This window comes from Acomys russatus, chromosome 16 (assembly GCF_903995435.1).
Source record: "Acomys russatus chromosome 16, mAcoRus1.1, whole genome shotgun sequence".
NCBI lineage: Eukaryota > Metazoa > Chordata > Mammalia > Rodentia > Muridae > Acomys > Acomys russatus.
Window position 1 is genome coordinate 40941453 of NC_067152.1, and position 23271 is coordinate 40964723.

Consider the following 23271-nt stretch of genomic DNA (forward strand, 5'->3'; position numbering starts at 1 on the left):
TGCCCAGCCCTCCTCCCATAAGGGAGCCAGGTCTAAGGAGGGGATGGAGGGACAGGGGAGAAGTGGACCTTTGTCTAGGCAGTTTGGGAGGTGGTTGAGTGTTCTAAGCAGGAAACAGGCTTTGGATACAGGTGATCTGGGCTCTAATCCCAGCTACAGCTAAGTAATTGAGATTTTGGACAAAGCTTTTAATCCCTCTCAACACCTGTTTTCTGAAGTGGAAACAGTAGCCAGGATTAGAAAGAGGTCCTACCTGGGAGACTCTCCAAAGGGCTGGTTCACCTGCCAACTCTCAAAGCCCTTTCTCCCCACCCCCAAGGCCAAGCCTCTCTAGAGTGACAGGCGGCTGCCCCACAGGGGCCTCAGAAAGCAGGGAGGCACCCTCTGTAGCTGCCAACAACACCCCCCAAAATGCAGCCCCAGTGCCACCTTCCATCTTCAGGCTTCCCACCCACTGGGGACATTGCCTGTACCAAGTATTGGGCCTTGTCCTGGCTTTAAAGGCGGGGCCAGAGGTGCTGGCGATGTGACAGTGGAGTCAGCTGCCAGGGGCTGCGGCTTCTGTTCTGGGAAGACATGGGCTCCTTTTGGCGGGGGAGATGGCGTGTGGAATTTCCAGAGCATCAGGTTGATGTTGCAGGAGCCCCCCAGTGCCCTCCCAGGTTGTTCAGCATGACTTTCGTCCTCTCTCCCCCCTTTTCCTTCATGCAGAGGACAGAGGAGAAAGCGTTTAGATCTATTTGTGTTTATGTGTGTGTGCAGATGCTCTGTCTGCATGTACACCTGCATGCAGGTAGAGGCCATCAGATCACATCGATGGTTGTGAGCCACCATGTGAGTGCTGGGCGCTGAACTCAGAACCTCTGGAAGAGCAGCCAGTGGTTTTAATCGCTGAGACATCGCTTCAGCCCCAAATAAGTTATTTTCAATAGTAAGCAGAGGGCTGGAGAAGTAACTTAGCAGTTAAGAGCTCATACTGGAGCTGGAGAGATGGCTCAGAGGTTAAGAGCGCTGTCTGCTCTTCCAGAGGTCCTGAGTTCAATTCCCAGCAACCGCATGGTGGCTCACAACCATATATACCCTCCTCTGGCATGCAAGTGTACATGGAGATAGAACCTCATATAAATAAATAAATATTTAAAAAAAAAAAAAAGAGCTCATGCTGCTCTTGGCAGAGGATCTGAGTTCACTTCCCAGCCCTCTTATCAGGTGGCTCAGCTGCCTGACTCCAGAGTCAGGGGGACTGTGATGCCTCTGGCCTCCATGGACATTTGCCTATGTGTGCACATACTCACAGACACACACAGTTAAAAATAAAACAAATTGCAAGAAAGGAGCAGAAAGTTTGATAAAGGGACCTGGGAGGGGGGGTGTGAGACATTCAAAAGTGACCCCAAGAACTGCTTCCTAGTTGCTTCTGGTGGTTTCCCTAGGGCAGGGCCAGGTCTTCAAGGAGGCAGTGGTGTGCCTTAGGCTCTACGGAATCTTCAGGCACTCAGTGCCTTATACCTTGAACTTCCACTGGCTTCCTCCTCCCTTCTCAGAGCTGGTCTGAAAGACCCCAGCAGACCCCAGCTTCCCTGACTGCGCGGCCTCTCTCAGCTCCATGCAGGACATCCCTTCCAAGCCACAGCAGACTGGATTGGCATCCTGTGGGGACGGAGAGCGGGCTTACGGGAGTTAATGCTGCTTACACTCAGGACCAATAGCTCCTAAGACAAAGCAGCTGTCCTCTCCAGTCTTCCTTTAGAGCCATCCTCTCCAGCTCCCAAGGTTCGAGAGGGCCCTGGCATCTGCATGTGGCCATTCTGAATCTGTCCAGGCAATTCTGGCAGGTTGCCAAGGATGCTGGTCCCCTCCTGTGCCCTGGTTGCCCAGCTGAGGCCACAGGACCCTCCTGGTTGTTAGACTACTGCTGGGTAGTTTAGTTAGTGGGGTCCTGCCTCCTCTCCCCAATCCTGCAATTCAGTGGTTGCCTCCTCCTCCTCCTCCTGGAATTTTCACCTTTGGTTCACTATAGCCTCTTCTTAGGCTCCACCATCTTCCGGCAGGCTACAAGCATTTTGCCTCTCCACTCTGCAGCCTGGAATGGGCCGGGTAGTGCAGCAACAGAGGAGGTTTCCTGCCGAAGGGTGTGACAAGATAAAAGCGAGAGATTTGTGGAGTTGGCTCCTTGTGCTTGTTTGGAGTGGCCTGGCATCAGCTGTCACTTGTTGTCTTCCATCATCACCTGCATCCTCCGGTCCTCAGTCCATCCTTCATGCACCCTTCTTGGTGCTGGCTAGGAGAGGGTAGGGTAGAACCAGACACTGAGACATCACTCTACTCTGTCAAGCAGTGTGTTCTGCCAGGTGTTGGACAGACACCAGCCACTGCTGTGGGGCCAGGGGGTGGGGAGGTCAGTGTACTAGAAGAGATGTCTCAACCTCCTCCATCTTCATTTTTCCTGTACCATGGGAACTAAAGGATCAGTGAAGAAGAACTTGCAACATCTCCCCTGTGGCTGGGTTAGTGCTGGACCCTGTCCTGGCACAGGTGCTTTCTTCTTCCACCCTCTAGCTCAGCCCACCACTAGGCTGATCCTTATCAGGGTCACAGTTCATTGTCTGTCGAAGGGCAGTTTGGTATGAAAAAGCCCTCCTCTGCGCAGCCATAGTGGGTCTTGTCCTACAACTGTGGGGAATGCAACATGACAGCAGGTCACTGGGCTTGGCGCACATGTGTTGGTGACATGGTTTCCAGTGCGACCTGTTTCCCCACTGAGTCATCTCCTGCAGGGTGGTTGGTCCTCTCCTATACGATCAGAAGTACTTGAACTTCATTGGTATTTGGGCCATTACTAGACTTGTATGGGCAATAAAAATAAAACAAAGTAATGCATGGCAAGGTGTAGTGTGTGTACTGATTGTCCCAGCTGCTCAAGGGGCCAAAGCAGAAAGATCGTTTGCATTCCAGGAGGGACGTAGTAAGACCCCATTTCAAAGATATATGAAGATGCATAGTGTTGACAGAACTTTCTTCGCATGTAGGTCTTGGCAGTACCATCGTCCCATACCCAAGATGTTTCTTTCTTTCTTTCTTTCTTTTTTTGTTTGTTTTTTTTTGTTTGTTTGTTTGTTTGTTTGTTTGTTTTTTTTGAGACAGGGTTTCTCTGTGTAGCCTTGGCTGTCCTGGACTCACTTTGTAGACCAGGCTGGCCTCGAACGCAGGATCACCAGCGCAGGTGACCACATAATTGGCTGAGCCCTCGCTATCAATCACTAACTAAGAAAATGCCTTACAGCTGAATCCTACAGAGGCATTTTCTTAGTTGAGGTTCCGTCTTTTCAGCTAACTCTAGCTTGTGTCAAGTTGACATAAAACAGGCCAGCACAATTGACTCCTTGTCAACTTGACACACAAACACATCATTGTTAAGCCATAATCTTTCCTTTCTTATTCTTTCCCAGGATTAATATTAACGTTATAATATAAACATTCCAAATTTTAGAAGTCCCACGGTCTTTAAATTTTTAAACACTTAAAAATTCACTTTCTTTTTAAAATTTATTTTGTGTATATGAGTGCTCTGCCTGCGTGTAGGCTTGCAAACCAGAAGAGGGCATCAGATCACATTGTAGATGTTTGTGAGCCACCATGTGGTTGCTGGGAATTGAACTCAGTACCTCTGGAAGAGCAGCCAGTGCTCTTAACCACTGAGCCATCTCTCCAACCCCCAAATTCAGTTTCTTTAAAATCCAAAGTCTTTCACCTTATACCTCAGCTGTTCTCCATGACCCCTTCATTCCTTCAAACCTAGCACCACCTAGGTGACTCTTACACTGCCAAGTTAAGTTGGCAGCACAAAGTACAGCCTTGGCCTCCTCTGGACCACAGCATCTGTGCTGACCCTGAGGAGACACTTCACAGAAGACTCCACCTCAATGATGCTGCTGTCTTCTTAATCTCAGCTGATTCTTCAGCCCCAGCTGACCAGACACCACAGACTCTTCACACAAATGACTCAGTAGAGTCTTTGCATCCTTCTGAAACTTCACAAGCCATGCCTCCTTTGTCAGCTTTTTTTTTCTCAGCATTCTTATCTCCCAAGCTCCTATATAATCACTCACCAAGCTTTGAACACTCAATGTCTTTCCTTGCCTGAAGTTTCAAAGTCCTTCCACAGTCCTCCCAAAACAGTACGGCGGGGCCTGTCACAGCAATACCCCACTATCCTGGTACCAGCTTCTGTCCTAGTTAGGGTTGCTACTGTTGTGATGAAACACCACGGCCAAGGCAATTTGGGGAGGAAAGGGTTTATTCTGCTTACACTTCCAGGTAACAGTCCATCACTGAGAGAAGCCAAGGCAGAGAGTCAGGCAGGGCAGGAACCTGGAGGCAGGAGCTGATGTAGATGCTGTGGAGGGCTGCTGCTTACTGGCTTGCTCCTCGTGGCTTGCTTACCCTGCATTCTTATAGGGCCAAGGACTACCAGCGCAGGGATGGCCTCACCCATAATGGACTGGCCCTCCCCCATCAGCCACTAATTAAGAAAATGCCCTATATATGATGTACTTTGAGAAGTTGAGTGACTCTACAAAGCTGGCTTAACAAGGACATCTGGACCCAGTCTCGACCCCATCCCTGTGATCTGAACTCAGTGCCCCTCAGAGCTCACCTGCCTGTTGTAGAAGTTGTGATTCAGTTAGGTAAATAAAACCTCCCAGGCCCAAATGTTCACAGCCACTTGAGAAATAAAAATAGAATCCTTGAGCATTTCTTCACTATGCTTCAAGGACGTGTTGCAAGTTCAGCTAGAGATGGGTTCATGCCAAGATGCCATTAACCCCAATTAGCTTTTAACCCCTGGCACTCAACAGGAGCAGCCCCGCAAGCCTGAGCCCCTCCCTTTCTCATCCGAGATACCCTCCAGGATCAATACAGACAGCTCAGCTGCACGGTTGGCACATGGCCATTGCCACTTAACCCCTCCTCCCGGCCTCAGGGAAGCTCTGACATTCACATTGCAGCACTGTGGTGTCTAAGGCTGAGTTAACCAGGAAAGCCAAGTTACCACCAGCCTGGAGTAAGAAGGTAGGGTGCATCACCTATTGACCTTTTGTGCTGTGACCCCAGGAACCGACAAGTGCCAGATGCTTGAAAGCCCCATCCCACTATTCTGCAGGTATCACAACACACACACACACACACACACACACACACACACACACACACACACGGCGTGCGGGGGGCGGGCAGGGAAAGAACTCCTCTAGGGGCATGTAAGTAAACAGGCACTTGGGAAACTTCACCCACTTGGTAAGGAGGTGGCCAGCAGCGTCTAGCATGCCCTCTGCCAGTGCCAAGCCTTCTGTAGGCGTGAAGGCTACCACGCAAGCACACCATCCTGGTGCTTCCTCCCCGGGCTGGATCGACAGCAGCCGGCTTCTGCCTCCTTGAGTGTTTCCCATTATCTTATTGCCAGAGTTGAAATTCTAATCAGAAGCTGCGGCCCGCCCGCCTCCTCTCGTAAGGGAAAATGAGACACGTGCTTTAGGGGCGCTTTCTGTTCAGGGAGAGCTGATGGCTGGCCTTGTTACTAGCAATCCTACCAAGTAGGTGCTTCAGAAAGGCCAACCCCTTTGCAGGCCTTTAGTTTTTTAGGGTTCTTCTGAGATGTGACCTTTTCTGGAGACCATTGCAGAGTCGCTGTTTGGTTATAGTTCAGAAGGCTCTTTTGGCGGGGTGTTGGCGCTGTTGTTGGGGGCCCCCTCTCCTTCATACCTTACCCTCTCCCTCACTTCTGGGATGGAACGGAGGACCTTGCATGTGCCAGGCAAACACTACCATTGAGCCACACCTCCCGGCCCTCCAAATTGCTTTTGGAAAGAGATTTCCCCTGCAATATGGTGATTGCTTGTCCACAGAGCAGGTGTGCTCCTGCATAGCTACCTGGCTGTGGCAGGAAGGGCAGTAGGTGATACAAAGCAAGGCAACAAAGCTAGGGCTGCCTCTTCCACCACACAGTGTGACACCTTCCTCTCAAGCATTTCACCAAGTGCAGCATAGTCCACAGCGCTCCTTCATGCTTACTGGTGTCGTGTGTGCACAGTCTTCTCTGGATGTTGGGACAAGCAGCGATATGGCCCTTGCCTTCAGCATGCTGACTCTTCTGCTGGGATGCAGCAGGAGCTCTGTTCCCTGCAGGACAGAAGTCATGTGGTGCCACCCGTGCACTGGTGATTTAGTCACGAGCCCTAGAGAAGCTGGTGGTACTGCAGAGGAGACTGGCATTTGAATGAGTTTTGAAGGCAGGGCCAGAGAAGGGAGACTCTCCGTCATCAGGAGGGTCCAGAGGGCAAAGGCCAGTGGTGGAAATGAGCTTGGTGGGGGACAGGAGAGGGCACAGGCAAACAGCCTCCTGTGAGATGGACACAGTGAGCTGGGTTAGCAGAGAAAGCTGCTGTGTCCAGAGGTGTCGGTACTTTTCTGCAACTTTCTTCCTCTGACCCTGAACCGCTCCAGTCCCTGTCTCCTCAGTCACTCTGCCTGCTCTGATGTCCTTGCTGGTGAGGGAGGGTGTGAGGAAGCCACACATGTGAGCGCTTTGCAGATGTGAAGGGGCCTGTGGCCTTGAGTGGTGACGTCATCACAGGGTGACTTGGATAGAAGTGGAGTGATGAAAAGGAGGACAAGGAGGTTGAGGCTGTGATCGATTCCTCTCTGGCTGTGGGACCTGAGACTTTGGAACCTCTTATGGGACAGTCAATTTGTGATTTACACCAAATGTATGTTTCTGTTTTGTTTCTCTGGCCAGGAAACTTTGGGGGCAGGGAAAGTCAGCATCACAGTGCTTTACCTGGTGCCCTCATGTGGACTGTCACTCATGGGCTCCCCTCTAAACAGCAGACAGCATGCCTGACACAAGACAGGACTGAGAGCCTGGAGCCTTGCTTCAGTGCATGCCAAGAGTGGTGGGATCAGGCCCAAGGTGAACATGGCTCAGCCTCAGCAGTGTCCTTGATTTAAAGACCATTTGTTAATAGCACAGTATTGTTTTCCCTACTCTGGAATGGAGGCTCCAGTTAAAATGGCACTTCTCAACCTGTGGGTCATGACCCCTTTGAAGGTCAAAAGACTCTTTTGCAAGGGTCACGTAGACCACTGAGAAATTTATATTACAATTTGTAACCATCGCAAAATTACAGTCATAAAGCAAAACAAAAATAATTTTATGCTTGGGGGTCACCACAACATGAGGAACTGTAGTAAAGGGTCACAGCGTTAGAAAGGTTGAGAACCACGAGTTAGAAGCTGAAGCCTCAGCACTTCCTGGCCTCAATAAAACTCCGTATTAGCTGAGATAGGGGGTGGGGAGCCCACACAGCCTTGCCCAACCTGTGTAAGGCTGCCAGCGCCTGCCCCAGGGACTTCTAGTCTCTAGCCTGTTTCCAGAAGCGCTCTCTTCCCCACTACGTCATTGAGGGTCATTTCTAACACAAGTGGGAGAAATTCAGCTTTCTGGCAGCCCCATGCTTGGTTCATGCACTGGGTGTGGCTTCTTTTGCAGGAGGTGCTCTGTGGCACCTTTGGGAGCCTTGCTGAGCTCTATCTTGGACCCCTGGCCTTTGAGAGACTCTGTGGCTTGGAGCTATTTGTTGGGTGGACTTGCTATGGCAACCACAAATATCTAGTGCTTGAGGCTGAAAGAGGTTGGAGGTGGCTGGACACTTGGCACCTGAGCAGCTGGGATGGATGTCATCTGCCTGGGGGACACAGGAAGGCAGACAGCACTGATAAACAGTTGACTCCTGAACATTCTAAAAAAGCAGCAGCTGCGTGCTGCCCGCAGTGCCTTGGGAACAGGAGCTGCCTCATGTCCATCAAGGCTCCAGCATGGCTGCTGTGGAGCCTTTGGTACGTAGCAAAACTCAGTGACCCAGAAAGAGAGATTTGAGTGGCCCCGTTTGCCCCCTCCTAGTCTGTCTCGGACTTTATTCCCAGAAACCAGCTTGATGATTTCATTAGAAATCAAAGCACTGCTGGTTCTTTTTCTTTCTTTTTTTAAGGAAACACACTTGGCTGCTACGGCCAGTGTCCCTGCTTTCTATAATGAGAGGGGCGACAGGAGTCCTTGAACAGAGACTGAGTTGGAACTGATCAATGGCATTTGGGGGTTGGAAAAATTTGCTCAGGAGCCGACTAATTTATAATGTCATATGGGCTAGACTGGAAGACCCAAGAGGATAGGCTGTCTCTTGGCTTTCTCCCTCTCTCTTCATGTCTTTCTGTACAAGGAAAGAGAGCGTGCCTCCCTCTGGCTGGTGACCACTCAGTGCTGGGCTCTGCCCTGCTAGACCCCAGAACACCTCTCTCCTCCCACTTGCACTCCCGTCCTCTGTCACTGTGGATGCCCACTCCCATGGTTGATTAGCTGGGGCTTGAGCTAATTTGCAAAGGACACCTGTTCGTTCATTAGCCCCAGCGCCAGGTCCTGCTGCCACATCTGGACTTCCTCCCGCCAAGTGAGCTTGCAGGGGCTGCTGTTTGGCATTCTCTGTGTGCTGCCTGCAACTCAGGACCCTGAACTTCCTGACCTGTGTCCCTGGATATGGATGAGAAGCTCGGTCCTATGAGAGCACTGTAGCACCAGGTCCCTTACCAGGTCGCTTCCCTGGTGACTAAACCAAACATGGAACTCTAAGCAGATGGGCCCTCATCCTGACTCTGTCACTCACTCTGCCCCCAGGACCCACTGCACCTAGGAGTCCACCCATATGGTTTCACAAAGTGGGGCATCCCGTGTCTTTACAAATGTGCACTGAGGGTGAGGGAGATGGATGAGGCCTCTGTGCAAGGGCCCCTGCAGGGTGACCCTGGGCCTTTGCAGCAGCAGGATGCTTAGCTGCCCTTCAGAATGGCTCCACTACCACCACTCTGTTTTTATGCAATAGAACATTCTAAAAAGCAGGAGTCATGCTCTCTATGACATCTGACCTTTCACATAAGCCACCCCTAGATGTCTGGCTTCTAGAACAACTGGAGGCATCACAGGTCAGAGCCAAATTGTCCAACCCTTCAGGCATACCAAAAGCCCAGTACCAGCAGACCAAAGTCATTTGGACACAGTTTGTGTTTATGCTTCACCCTGTCAGCCCCTTCTCTCTGCTTCAAAAGAGAAACTCATCAATGGAAAGTTCCCTGAAGTGGTAATTTTCCTAAATGACTTACTGCTGGTGCTGCATCCGGACAGGCTCGGCCACGGGTGGTGGCTGGTGTGCGTGCTTTACAATAGTCCAGCTTTCCTACCTGACCCACAGACACCTGCCTTTGCCTCTCCAGAGAGTCCCTTCCTCTTCCTTCTGCTGTCACCCAGGCCTAAACAAAGGTTCCCTGTCCTACCGCCCCCCCCCCTCGCCCTTTTATTGAAGAGAAGCAAGACTGGTTTTGAGGCCCCCAGCAGAAAGACCTTTCCAGAAATCTCCCAGCCAGAGTGACTGCCAGGGCGCCTTCACCCACCCCTGCTAATTAGAGCCTTTCTTAGGCGGCTCTGGAGTCCTCCTGTCACTCATTCTCACAGTGATAATGGACTTGGATAAGAGGTCACAGCTTCCCCCACTTCCTGCCCTCCTTGTGGAGGGGGGTGGAGTAGGCTTCCCCCTCCTCTGAGGAGCTCCCTCCTGCCTGTCACAGGAACTGTCTGTCATTCCCCCCCCACTTGGCAGCTGTGATGGAGTCACCCCACTCTTAGGGCCAGAGCTCAGCTCCCCCCCACCCCCAGATCCCTCTCCCCAAGTTCCTCAGGCTCCGCACAACACTGTATGCTGCATCTCTGGTGAGTATCATTAGCATCAACGTGATGAAATGGCACAGTGTAAATGTTAATAAGGGCTGATGTTTCGCCTGCTTCCGAGTGGCAGATTGGAAATGGTACCATCTTAACTCGAGGAGCAGCTTTGACTCCCTCTGCTTCCTGCATAGCCAATTTGGCATGGAGAGCCCTGCCCCTCCCCCTCTGAGACACCGCCATATCTTCCTGATTGCTCTTTGGGAATGGGTCACATACTCCACAGGCCAGCTGTCTAAGGCAGGGTTCAAATTTTGTTGGTTTGGTTTGGTTTTTCAAGACAGGATTTCTGTGTAGCCTTGGCTGTCCTGGACTAAATTTGTAGACCACGCTTGCCTTGAATTCATAGAGATCCACCTGCCTTTGCCTCTCCAAGTGCTGAGATTACAGACGTGTGCCACCATGCCAGACTGCCAGACTATTTTTTTTTTAAGATTTATTTATATAATATTCTGCCCACATGTGTGCCTACCTGCACAAGGAGGAACCACGTTTCGTTACAGATGGTTGTGAGCCACCATGTGATTGATGGGAATTAAACCTGGGACCTTTGGAAAAGCAGCCGGTGCTCTTAACCTCTGAGCCATCTCTCCAGCCCCGCTCCCCTTTTTTAAAGTTACACATTTTCCCTTGTTCTCCAAAGAAAAGAAAACAAAGTGTGCCCCACCACAGTGGGTGCTCTAGCAGCTTACCTCCCACCCCCGGGCTCTTCTGTGTAGATGAGGATGACCTTGACCTTCCAATCCTCCTGCCTTCACCACCGGAGTGCTGGGACAACAGGCCTGGGATAAAGAGTGTGTGCCACTTCTACAGAGCTGGGGATTGAACCCAGGGCAAGCACTCTACCAACTGAGCCACTCCCCAGCCCCACTCCCAGATCATCTAGGTGACTCCTTTGCTGTTAATCCAGGACTCTTCCCTAAGTGGCGCCAGCCGCGCTGCCTCTTGTCCTCTGGCTTCCCCTCCTTGTTGAAAGATGATGTCCTTATCCTCTCAGCTGCCTCTACCTATCGGAGCCCTCCTGTCCCCTGTCCCCTCTGTCCTCCTTTCCCTGTGGTAGTGAGGGCCTGTCCCCTGTTCCTCTGTCTTCCTTTCCCTGTGGTAGTGAGGGCCTGTCTGGTATTTGTTCTGGCTCATCTCACTGGGTTTCATCCCTGAGCCACACTCGCGCAGCACACCGCTGGGCCTGAGGCTCCCTCATTGGTGCCTGCTGAAGTCAGCGGAATGGGTTGGGTGGAGGTCCCAGGATTTAGCCTGGGCCCTGCCTGGAAGTGGCAGTGACATCCTAACAGGAAGTAGGAGTCGCAGAGAAGTGAGGCTCTGGTTCTCCCATCCTGCCCCTGTCCTTGCTGTTCACCTTCAGTGATGCTGAGGAGCCTGGGGAGGCTCTGTCCGCAAGTCCTAGTGTTCGCCTGTGCTACTCCCAGGCCTTAGCTATGTGCACAGCCTCAGTGCCCTCACAGCCTGCGTTGTGTATCCACCTCTGCACACCACCTAATTGTTGTTTCATCCCCAGGCTGTCTTCACCCTCCTCCTTGGTCCTTTCACCTTCTTCGACGTACAGAAGACAAAGTACCTGCAGATCTTGACCTCCCTCATGAGATGGATAGGTGAGTCTAAGAAATCTCCCAGTTATCTACCCTTCTCCCCATCCCCCCACCCCCACCCCCCACCTCTGCAGAGAAGCCAAGCAAACTCCCAGCTGGGATGTGGTAGTGCTTGTTTTAGTCAGCCTTCCTGGTCCTCTGACTTTTTCAGAGGGTGAGAAGGAGGCAGGTGCTCTGTTGGCCTTTTACTGCTGGGGAAATTTAGTACCAGAAAATGTGAGTGCCTTTTTTCAGGTCACCTTGACTGGATGGAACTGGGCTAGGACCTGAACTGCTGATTCTGGTCCAGCCTCCTTCACATGACCATGCTGGGTTGGGCTGTGCCCCCTGAAGAGGACAGGAACACCCTCCCGCCTTCTCCGGGGTGTGATGTAAGGCTCATCCACAAACCCCCGTGGGTCATGGTAGCAGCTAGCCTCAGCCTTTGAATTTTGGACCACTGCAGTGTGAAGATACCCACACCGTCTATAGTGGCTTCTGACTGGCAGGTACCCCGGGTGACAGTACCCTGTCCTCAGGTTGATGTTGAGGATCTTCCCCCTTAAACTGGGTATCTGATCAGTTCTGCCATACCATCCCGGCCACCCCAGGGAAGGAGCCAGCCGCTGTGCAGCAGGATTGACGTCAGTCAGCCGTGGGGCTACTATTGCCTCTCCACTGACTATCTGTGGTGCATCTGACTTTTCTCATTATAAAAGCTAAAGAGGATGGGCTGGGGCTGTAATTTAGTAGGGTGCATGTATGCATGAAGCCCAGATTGGGCCCCTAGTCTAGCACTCAGCTAGTTCAAGTTCAGGGTCACATTCAGCTACAAAGTAAGTTAATTCCAGGCCAGCCTTGGCTACATGGGACTTGTTCAGGTCCCCTGGCCCCATGGCCCAGAGTCTCCAGAGAAATTTAAATTGAGCTTCTTCCTGGCTGCCCTCCTGAGACCCCTTAACCCTCATCAGGACCAGGGCTGTAGGCTGCTGTTGATTGCATGCCCTACCACAGCAGGAGGATGGATGACTCTGCTAAGTGCCGTTCACACTAAGGATGTCTGCTAGTTCTAGGAAGTTCTCCCAGCCTCTGGCTCCCACAACGTAGTAGAGGAACAACGGCAGTCCTGGTTTCCACAGAAGGAAGGCAGATCAACCTCCTAAGCAACCTGGCCTGCTCCAGCTAGAGCAGGTTCTGTAGCATGGGGGTGGGGGTGGAGGCAGCCCCCCCCCCAATATCTCTCTAATTCAGGAGTTCTAGAAGGCTTGGTGCCTAGAAGTCAAGGTTGGCAGGGGTCAGAATGCAGTCTATTCCCCCATCTCTTATATCTTGGCTTGTGATGTGTGTGAGAGAGCTCCAGGATGTTTTTGCTGTTGTTGATGATGCTATTGTTGCTTCTGCTGTGTTTTAACATCATAATATGCACTATGCGCCACACAACAGATATGTTATGGATAAGTTTATTATGTGAGCATGGGAGGAGAAGGGAGGAGGGCAGCCCCAAGAGAGAGGGAGGAAGAGAGATAGCGACATGTAAGAGAGCAAGAGAGAAACAGGAGAAAGAGACAAGGTGGGTCTGTCCTTTTATAATCCTGGGTAGGGTCACTCCTAGAGACAAGTAGGTAATGACATCATAGGTTGCCAGGCAGACTGGGGTCATAGGTTGCTAGAGAGGCTGGGGCAGCATGTGGCAGTGGTTGCTGCTGCTGTTATTATTGCTGTTGCTGCTGTAGTCGCTGCTGTCGGCAGGTTTTGGAGAAGAGTGATCTGTCCCCCGCCCACCCATCTCTCGCCCAGTTGTGTTCGCTGTGTGGCTCGGTCCTGCTGGTGCTTGCCTGGCCTTGGCCTGGGAAGGGGATCTGTGGCCTGAAGTAGCACCCTTTCTCATTTCTGTCCTTGCTGGGATGACACTGAGGGGTGAGCAGAAGTGAGGGGGGGCCAGCACCCCCTATCAGCTCAGAAGAAGACAACAGTCCTGACAATGAAAGTTAACTTATATTTATGAACAAAGTATCCATCTAAAGAGGGAAGCTTGGGCCCAGTGTAGTGGCACACACCACAGGCACTTAGGAGAGGGAGGCAGGAGGATCAGGAGTTCAAGGCCAGCCTCAAACATATAGAAAACCCAGCTTGAGCTACATGAGACCCTGTCTCAAAAAGGGCGAAAGGAAGTAGAGGGAAGGAGCTTGTAAAGGGGAAAGAGGCTAACAGTGGTAAACATTCCTTGCGAGTCCTAGAATGTGGTCAGAATTACAGCAGAGCTCCTGATGCCCACAAGCCCCAGATCCTAGAAGCCCCCCCACCAACCTGTCTTTGTTGCTTCCTTTCCATTCTACCCTTCCCCTGAATCAGGCCAGACACCTGGGTGTGTTACGGAGATGGCTCAATAGGTAAAAACCACTTCCCATACAAGCCTGATAACCTGGGTTTGGCTCCCCAGAACCCACATGAAAGCTGCACATAGTATCACAGGGGCCTGGGATCCCAGTTCTTATAGGAAGATGGGGGCTGGAGACAGAGGACCTTCAGAGGCTCAAGGTGTATGCAGCAGGAATGAGAGAGACTATCTTACAGCAAGGCAGAAGACGAACACTGACATGCAGAGTTGTCCTCTGACCTCACACACTTGTCACCAACATTCACAGGAACAAGTGCGTGCACACGTTCCCAGCACCCATGAGTGGTTTAAACCACCTGTAACTCTAGCTGCAGAGGGATCTGATGCATCTGCCCCACTGACACCTGCGTGTATGTGCACTTACACACAGACAGACAGACAGACAGACAGACAGACACACACACACACACACACACACACGCATACACACACAGTTTAAAACAATAAAAACAGGGCTGGAAAAAGGGCTTTAGTCACAACCAAAACTCCAAAAATAAATCTTGAAAAAGTAAGACCAGTCAGTGGTGACACACACCTTTAATCCCAACACTTGGGAGGCAGAGGCAGATGGATCTCTTGAGTTTGAGGCCAGCTTTGTCTACAGAGTGAGTTCCAGGACAGCCAGGGCTGACAGAAAAAACCGTATCTCCAATAAAACAAACAGAAAGGAAAGAAAGAAAGAAAGAAAGAATGTTCAAGGCCAGCACTGGGTACATAAGCCAAGTCCCTGGCTCAGAGGCACTGTTCCTCTGTGGAACTGCCATCTCGCCTCTTACAGGGCAGAAGAGCCCCAACTCTACCTTAGGACTCCTGGGCCTCCAAGCAGCTCCTGTGTGCTGCGGAGCCCGAGACAGTGGCCATGGGGGTCTGTGGCAGCAGTGGGAGCCTGAGCAGGGACCAGCTAGTGCGGGTCCAGCACTTGTCTCTTGGTAGCAATGCTGCTGTCTTGACTCATTGTCTTTGCCATCGGGTGCCTCTCTTCTCCCTTAGAGCGGAGAGATAATCAAATGTCAGGAGGCTCCCAGGCGCACTGCTGTGGGTGACAGCACAAGGCAGTCATTTTTCACCATGAGAGACTCAGACCTTTGGACTTAAAAAGCTGGGCCTGCCAGTGACAGAGCCGCCCAGGAAAAGGAAAATTGCAGTTAAGTAATGTAAGCCACAGTGAGTGTGGTTAAACACCCAGCTGGGCAGAGGAACTGCCAGGCGGTTCTCCTCAGCTAGAAACAGGCACTTTCCTCCACCTGACTCCAGGCCTTGCTCTGAGGAGGACCAAGAAGCAGAATCCACCAGAAGTCCCCAGAGCTACACCAAATAGGCAGTCCTTTTCATGGAAGTTACCTCAGCCTGGGCCACAGTAAGTGTGTCTCTCCTCTGAGCCAAGCTCACCCCCAGGCAGTTCTTCTAGAACTCCCTTTGGGCAGTGATCTCAGAAGCCCTCTGGAGCCTCTGCCAAGTTGTCATTCTGCCTGAGAAGCAGCTGTGTGGCACGGGGCCCCCCAAGACCTTCCTCCCTCCTTCCTTCCCATCCTCCTTCCCACCCCTTGCCAACACACACCCCTCTCTCCTCTCTCCCCTCTCCCCAAATGAGGGCTGTTCCTTCTCAAGAGCTGAGCAGGGAGCTTGGGGAAGCAGTAAGCTGGCTCAGAAGACAAGCAGGGAAGAAGAGTGGGCACCCAAGGGACCGGAAAACCGTGAATAAATGTGCCGAGCCGGAAAGTTTCTCGCGCTTAATTAGGAATTTGTTCTGCCATCTGTTGAAATGAAGCTGGGGTCGTTTGCAGGCCCCCAGAGCAGTGCCCAGGAGCTCCAGCTTCCCTCTGCCCTGCACTGTGTTAGTTGCTAAGTCTCCTTGTGGTCCCACAATGAGGTGTGAAGTCTTAGATGCCTTTTGCAAATAGCTGGTTGTCCAGGGGAAATGTCAGAATAGAGGTGACAAATGCCAACATGGATTCAGTTCTCATGACAGACTGGATTTTTTTTTTATGTATATGAATGCTTTGCCTGCGTGTGTATGTATGTGTACCACACAAGTGCCCGGTCCAGAGGGTCAGGAAAAGGCATCGGATCCTATGGAACTGGAGTTACAGACAGTTGTTAGCGGCCATGTGGATACGGGGAATCAAACCTGAGTCCTCTGTACAGAGCAATCGGTGCTCTTAACTGCTGAGCTACCACTTGAGCCTGAGGGCACTTGGACAGTCAATGCCTCTGGATTTACAAGAACAAGGAGAAGCTCTGCTGTCTGCAGAATGGAGATGACCCTCCAGGTTAGCACTGAGCTCCCTGCCGGCCTAGGGCCTTCCAGTGCAGCCTGGTGCCTCAGCTGTGTGAGCACAGTACCTTAGCAGGGTGACACACCTGCTGGGTATCATTGCACCTGCTGGCCTTGCTCCCTAAGTGGCCTGATGGCATCCTCTCCCACAACGCACAGACCAAGCTTCCATCTTCTGGGCCCCTCTTGTGTGCTGTGGAGAGGAAGATTGCCTTGCTGAGGGCTGTGAAGACACAATAAGACCCGCTTGAAGGTGCTTATTAGACCCATGCCTGGCACCTGCTCAGCGCACAGGCAGGAGCATTGCCCTCATTGCCATTACAATCAGCTGCCACATCCTGAGAGTAGCCACAGAATGAAGCTCCCTTGGGACTGGCTGTGAAGTCAGGGACATTACTTCAGCCATGGTCCAAAATAAACAAGCTATGATGCCCAGTACCAGCAAAGCAGTCTCTTTCCCTGCCCCTCCCGACCCCCACCCCAGCTGTGGTCCCTGCACCCAGCCTCCACCCCCACCCTCACCTGAGAGAGATGAGCAGACTCATCGTGTTGTTGAGGTTAGGGAATTGTTTGTAGTCCTCTGTGAGCAGCAGGGACACGTGAGTCAGCCAAGGCACCATCCCTCATCCCCACAGGTCCAGCAGCCAAGCCTTCAGTCCTGAGCCCTAAGCAAGTATACCTGTTGGTGTCTCCCTCCCTGAATATCCAGCTGGCTGCCCTATGGGAGTTCTTGGGGATAGAAGGGGCCACGACAGTATTATTACTTCAGTCCCATTACCCACCCACTCATGCCAGCTCGTGCACAGATGCCTCCCACCTCGGCTCTGCCGACAGCTGGCTCGGCTCAGGGCACCCCATTGGTGTTATTAAAAAACGCAATTCTTTCTAATAAAGGCCTCTGTGGAGCACCACCGCCCTCCTCTGGGCTGTCATGGACCCATAGGGCTTCCTCCCCTCTCCAGCTCCTCGCTCCCCTCAAAGTGGGTCAGACACCATCCTCGCCAGGCATCCACAGAAGAGCCAGAGCTGTTCTGCCTGGGGAAGTTGTTCAGTCCTGCTCTCCTACCCCACCCCCTACAAATGCCCCAGATTTGTTTGCCAAGCCAGCAGCCGGGGTGCAACTAGGTAGTGATGGCAAACAAGGCCACAGGTCCCCAAAAAGAGACCTTCACCTGTCTCACAGGAGGGCTTTCCGGTTTCCACCTGTCCCCAGGGCTGGGGTGGCCCCCAGTGGAGAGTCTCCTAGTGGGGCTGCTCTGATCTTCCACAGCCAGCAGTTAGGGGGCTTGTAAGCCTGGGCCGTCTGTCATCTGCTGCTGCTACCCAGGAGTCCAGGAAAAGCCTTGTCCCTGTCTGCATGCAGCTAGCCTCCGTGTGCTAGCTAACACTGCCCTGCCCTGTGGCCACTCTCCAGGACTCTCTGTGGCTACTCCATAAGTAGAGGGGACCCAAACAAGCCCTGGGTGATCTTCACTGCACTCTTGAGTTTTCTAGACATTCTCTGTGCACACGCAGAGATCAATGTGTAGAGAGGAACTTGGGGTTTCTGTGGACAGGCCATTGGGGTGAAGCAGACATGTTGTGACCCTTTCCTAGAGAAGAGCCAGCCAGCAATTGCACCCTCGGCCAGCTTCAGTCAAGACCAACCAGAACGTTGTGCTAGGTACCAAGAGAAGGCAGCCATTCTTGTCCAGCCCCCCGTCTCAGCAGGCCCACTTGTTGACAGCTCTGATCTGCATGCATCTCAGCTACATGCAGATCTACCCACCGTACCAGAACTGCTGATCCACCCAAAGATTGGTGGGACAGCTACCTGGACACTCCAAGGCAAGGGAAGGCACCTGTGGTCGGCAGAAGGAAGGACCTGACGTCACGGTGTTCATAAGCACAGTCACAAATACAGTCCATGCCCAAGGTTAGCCTTTACAGCCACCACCTACAGAGCCATGGCAGCCCCACCACTCCTAAGCTGAGGTTTCTTTAGGCCAGGGGACTTGAAACCCCCTGGGCCTGGTGTCTGTCACTTCCCCTCGTTTCTGAGCCCCTCTGCACCAGCTGACCACTTTGGAGGGAAGGCCCAAGCAGCCTTCAGTGGTGATGGCTGCTGGGCCTGAAGTTTTATGTTTCAATCTCCAGGAAGGAGATTAGCTGGCCCACAGCCAGGCTCCTGACTCTGCTGTCCCCACGGTCACTAACCAAGCTGCCCTGACAACTCAGGAATGAAAAATGGAGACTCTGTCTCCCAGGCGCCACCTGTGTGCGCCGAGGGGGGGACAGTGAAGGATGACAAGGCCAGAACTCCTGCTTTCAGACTAGGAGCTTGGCTGCTCTGGAGACTGAGTGCCTGCCCTGTTTCTTCTACCTCGGGCAGAGAGGGAGAACTCAGCTCCAAGCCCGTCCAGCAGAAGCCTGTAGCCACGGGGTGGAATTAGTCCTGAAAGTGGATGGGATTGGGTCTTCGGGAAGGCACAGGGAGCCGCCTAGCACCAGGAGCCAGGCTAGCTTACATCCCCTTCTTTCAGCAGAAAAGGCATTAAGAGTGAGTTGTTACAGGCAAAGGCAGCAGAGGCAGACCATGTAGTCTCAGGAAAAGTCTCACCCAGAACCCCAAAGTACATCAGACATCTTCAAGCTTCTCTTGTTCTCCCAGGGAACACACGGGAGACCTCTGGTCCCTGCTCAGGTAGATGAGTGACAGCCAGGAAGGATAGACCAACTCAGGCATCGAAAAATCTGTGAAGAGAGGACAGATAGACAGACATACACACACACACATACACACACACATACACACACACACACACACACACACACACACACACACTGCTAGATGAGGTAAGAAGAGGCACCAAGGTTCTTTGCAGAGCAGGTATGGGCTGTCTGCACCTGAGTCCCCCATCCCACTCCCCTGACCTCCAGAGCCCCTCAGATTAGCTGGTACCAGTGCCGGGCGTACAGGGCCAGCTCCTGTAGCTCGCGGACAGACTGGAAGGTGGAGTCGCCAGAGTGATCCCAGTCTCCTCCTTTGAGCACATGGAAAAGCGTATGCCACACGCTGTGTTGGGAGCCACACCTCAGCATGGAAAGTAAGGCCATGCGATGGCGATGATAAGGGGACAGCTTTCTTAGTGACTACGCTGAGTCAGTCCCTGCCCATGCCAGTCGCCACTATGCTGGCCACTTTCTTCTGCTTAGCCCTAACCCCCCCAGTACCTCCATTTAATTTTATTATTATTATCATGTGAGGGTCTGCCTGTCTATCTGCGGCATGGGAGGAGAGAGAGAAGGGGAGGCAGGGCATGTGTCATGGTGACCTGTTGAGGTCCTTTCTCTCTTTCCACCTTTACATGGGTTCTGAGGAATCAAACAGTTGTCATACTTGCACTTGCCTGCTGGCCCATGCGGCCAGCCTTCTAGCGTGTCTGTTTTTAAAGGCAGTACAGCAAGCTGCTGAAGATGAACAGCACTCAGGTTCAGCCCAGACTTTTCCTGATTTTTTTTTTAAACCAGACTCTGTCCCTCAGCCCTCTGTAAGATGCAGCCCCCCACCCTTCAAGCTCTCTTCCTGTGTCTGAATGTGCCCTTCCCCCTTTTGCAGGCAGTTAGTCCTATTGGTTAAAGAACAAACACCAATCACACGCACCTGTTTTAGGGCTAGGCAGCATCTTGCTTCTCAGCCCCGGCTCCTATTACTTTGTCATTCTCCCACCCCGCCCCCCTATGACCCAGCTTCAGGCAGGACCCATGGTGCTGTGTCCTGGGAGGGCAGTGTGGCGGTAAAGTACAAAGCTGTATTGAAGTCCTCCACCAGCCCCAGCTCCCTGCCACTGATGCGTGCGCACCGGCCATTCATTATCGTTAGCTCTGGCACGTTGATTCTCTGCTTGGAGAAGGGAGTGCTGTCCTCCTGACAGCAACCTCGATGGATGGCTGCTTCCCTGTATGTGCTAAGCTGGAGCCAGAGCCACAAAGGAGACTTAGAAAACATGTTCCATCTCCGGGAAGCACAAAGGAAAGTGTCTGCTGGGAAGGGCCTAGGGCTTGACATACGGGGGCGGTATTTGTTGGGTCCATCCTCAGCTGTGAGAGTCATAGTTTCATGTATCTGTGTACCTCTTGAGCACTTGGGCTAAGGCGGGACTGTAGCGTGTGGTCCGGCCTTAATGAACATACACCTTCCTTATCCACCACAGCTCTATTTCTTGTCCTTTGAGGTCCTGCTGTAGGACACAGGCTGGGGGCAGGGCTGTGCTCCAGTTTCACATGCGTCAACCCTCTTCCGGGATGGCTTGGGTCCCGTACTATTTCTTTAGCCCCCAAGGCCAAGCCAGCACCTCCTTTCTGCAGAGTAGGACACCCTGGCTGTCACCGCCCAAGGGGACCATATCATTCAAGATACAAGAGATTGAGCTTGGGCCTCGCACATGCCAGGCAAATGCTTTGTCCCGGCCCTCCTATCACCTTCTAGAGACAGTGTCACACCTCCAGCCCAGACCTATCGGTTCCCCATCAGGAGAAGCGACAGAGGCGCAGAGTTTGGTTACTCACTTCTTGTCATGCTTAAACGTTAAGGTTGAGGTCCAGGCAGGAGGCAGGAATCTCAAATCCCCAATAAGTCAGTACATTGCAGGTACCCACAAAGAACAGTGAACGCCCCTGACCCATAGGAATATACTCGCCACGTTTGGGGCTGTAGAGACAGCTAACTGATTCAGAATGCTTCCTGCTCTTCCAGAAGACCTGAGTTTAGTTCCCAGCATCTGTGCTAGGCAGATCAAAACTGCCTATAACCCCAGCTCTGGAGGCTTCGACGACCTCTTCTGGCCTCCCCATCCACCCACACATATGTGGTATAGTCATGAATGAAAGTAAAAGTAAATCTTTAAGAATATGCTCACTTTAAAAATACTTATTAAGCATATCAAAGTATCTTTCAGCTATACTCAGTATGAAAAAAATAATAGCATTGGGCATGGTGGTACACACATGTAATCTCAGCACTTGGGAGGTGGAGGCAGGAGAGTAAGGAGCTCCAGAGCATCCTTAGCTATGTATAAGCTGGAGGATAACCTGGACTGTATGATTTCTGTGTGGTTGCATGCATGTGTGTGCGCCATGGCATACATTTAGAGGTCAGCGAACCCCTTGCAGGAGTCAGTTCTTCAGCATATGCGTCCCAAGGATTGAACTCAAGCTGTCAGGCTTGCCTACAAGCTCCTTTACCCACCCAGCCAACTTGCTGGCCTAAGCTCTGTGGTTTTGCTGCCACCTTCTAGGAGTGACTTGGGCAGCATTCAGCGTACTCAGAAGTACCCCGTGCCAGGTCAGAGCAGGTCACAGGGAAGAGGGAAAACATAAAGCCACTAAGAAGGACTCCAATGCCCCGCATTCACCACCATAGTGCCCCTAGGAAAGGAGGTGTGACAGCAGTGGTCCATGTGCCCCAGCATCAGTGGTAGCTAAGGTAGGTGGTCCAACTCATGCCAGCCCCACAAGATGCCAGGATCCTGCAAGGAAGGCAAGGTCCTCCCCTCCTTCACACCACACTGAGCCACAGGATGCTCCTCACCGAGACCCAGAGAGCAGGAATGTCAGCCAGGTCACTTGCTGCACAGAGGGAGCTCAGAAGGAGCTCTCCCCTCCACACCTCCAGTGCGAGCTGGCTCTTAGGTGGCTGCCCCAGGCTGCGTTTCCAGGGTGTGAGGAATGGAGCTGCTCTCTGACAGCTCTGGTTTCTGCCAGGACTGAGGGACCGAGTGTGTGCTTAGGAAAAAATCAAAACCGTTTCCTGTTCTCTCAATTGCCCTAAGACATCTGCTATGGGAACCCTACTGTCAGACTCCTGCTTACCCTGCCCTGGGCCCCAACAAGTCTAACTCCATCAGCCTTCACCTGGCCAGTAAATCCCTGCTCACCTTCCCTGCCCTGGGCGAGTCCTGGGAAGGCAGGGCCTGCTCTGCAAGGTAGGGTTTAGGAGGGGTGCTGTTAGTTTATTCTGAGGCTCTTAGGAATCAGCATGCCTCTGTCCTTGGCACTTATCCAGGAGGGTGTGGCTTGCCCTTTCTCTCTGCCAAGAAGATGTTCTGAGGTCAGACAGACAGCATTGGGTCAGACAGCGCCCAGAAGGCTTTATCTGCCTCTTGCCAGCAGAAAGGGAAGAAAGCCACCCAGGTGCTGCTGGTGCCGTAGGGCGGCTCGGTTCCCGTGTTGTTTGAGATGAGACGCAGCGCCTGTTTTTGTCTCTGCTCCTCAGATAATGACTTGCCTTCTGCACCACACCTGTCTCCCTCCCTCCTTCCAAGGAGTTAGATGCTGGGGAGCAAGCTGCCCCTCAAGGTGAATCAATATGGCAAGGCCAGCTTGTAAAACTTAGATCAGCTGTCAGAAGTCTGTCTGGAAATGGCTCATGGCTTCAGGCAGAGTCAGGGAGCCTGGAAACTGGAGGGGAGGCCGGCTCCCCATCTTTGCCTTGCCCTGAGCCCTCCTTGTCTTTCTCTCCTAAACCAAGACAGGTGTGGCAGCCACCGACCCTGGAACAGAGCAGCTGCAAGGTCCTTATATGCCCTTCTGGCATCTGGGACCTGCCTCCCCTCTCCTCTGCTAGGTAGGCTTCCACCCTTGAACTTGGACCATTCTTACCAAAGGGATGTCGTCATCATCCTGCCGCTAAGGTGACCACTAGCCAGTTCCTTTTGTGGTGACTGTCTTTGATACCTCTCGCCTGTTGGTTCTCCTGCTTCTGAACTCCGTGCCAACAGGGCTTGTGTCTGCCTTGTGCACTCACTCCTGAGAGACCAGAATAGTGCCAGCTCTCAGCAGATACTCAGTGAGTCTGGTGAGTGAATGAGTGAGTGGTCCAGGCCAAGCCTCGTGTTATACAAAGCCAACACAGTTGTTTCTTCTATAAATGAAAAAAGTCTCCTCCACCCCCTACCCACTCCATCATTGTACAGATGATCTTCCCAGGCCCACTGTCCCCATGTGACCTGATGTCAAGCTCTCACCAGCTTTCTGACTCCTCTCTGGCTCCTCGATGCTTCTCCACACCCCTTGGAGTGTGACTTCCGGTGTGGAAAGCAGGTGTATGCAGATTTGGCTTCTCAGCGCTTAGCCTAGGATAGGGCAGAGACAGGGCCACCTGGGAACTGCAGGCTCTGCTCAAGGGCAGACCCCTGCATCTCCAATG

The 23271-nt window shown here is 52.4% G+C and overlaps 1 protein-coding gene across 2 annotated transcripts in view; it reads left to right on the plus strand.

Annotated features, from left to right (window-relative positions):
* Positions 1–23271, plus strand: part of Tmem104 (transmembrane protein 104) — a 57404-nt gene that overhangs the window by 28859 nt on the left and 5274 nt on the right. For both annotated transcript variants that reach the window (XM_051159017.1, XM_051159018.1), the window contains exon 8: positions 11343–11436. In XM_051159017.1, the coding sequence (XP_051014974.1) occupies positions 11343–11436 (94 nt within the window). The remainder of the gene's footprint in view (positions 1–11342; positions 11437–23271) is intronic.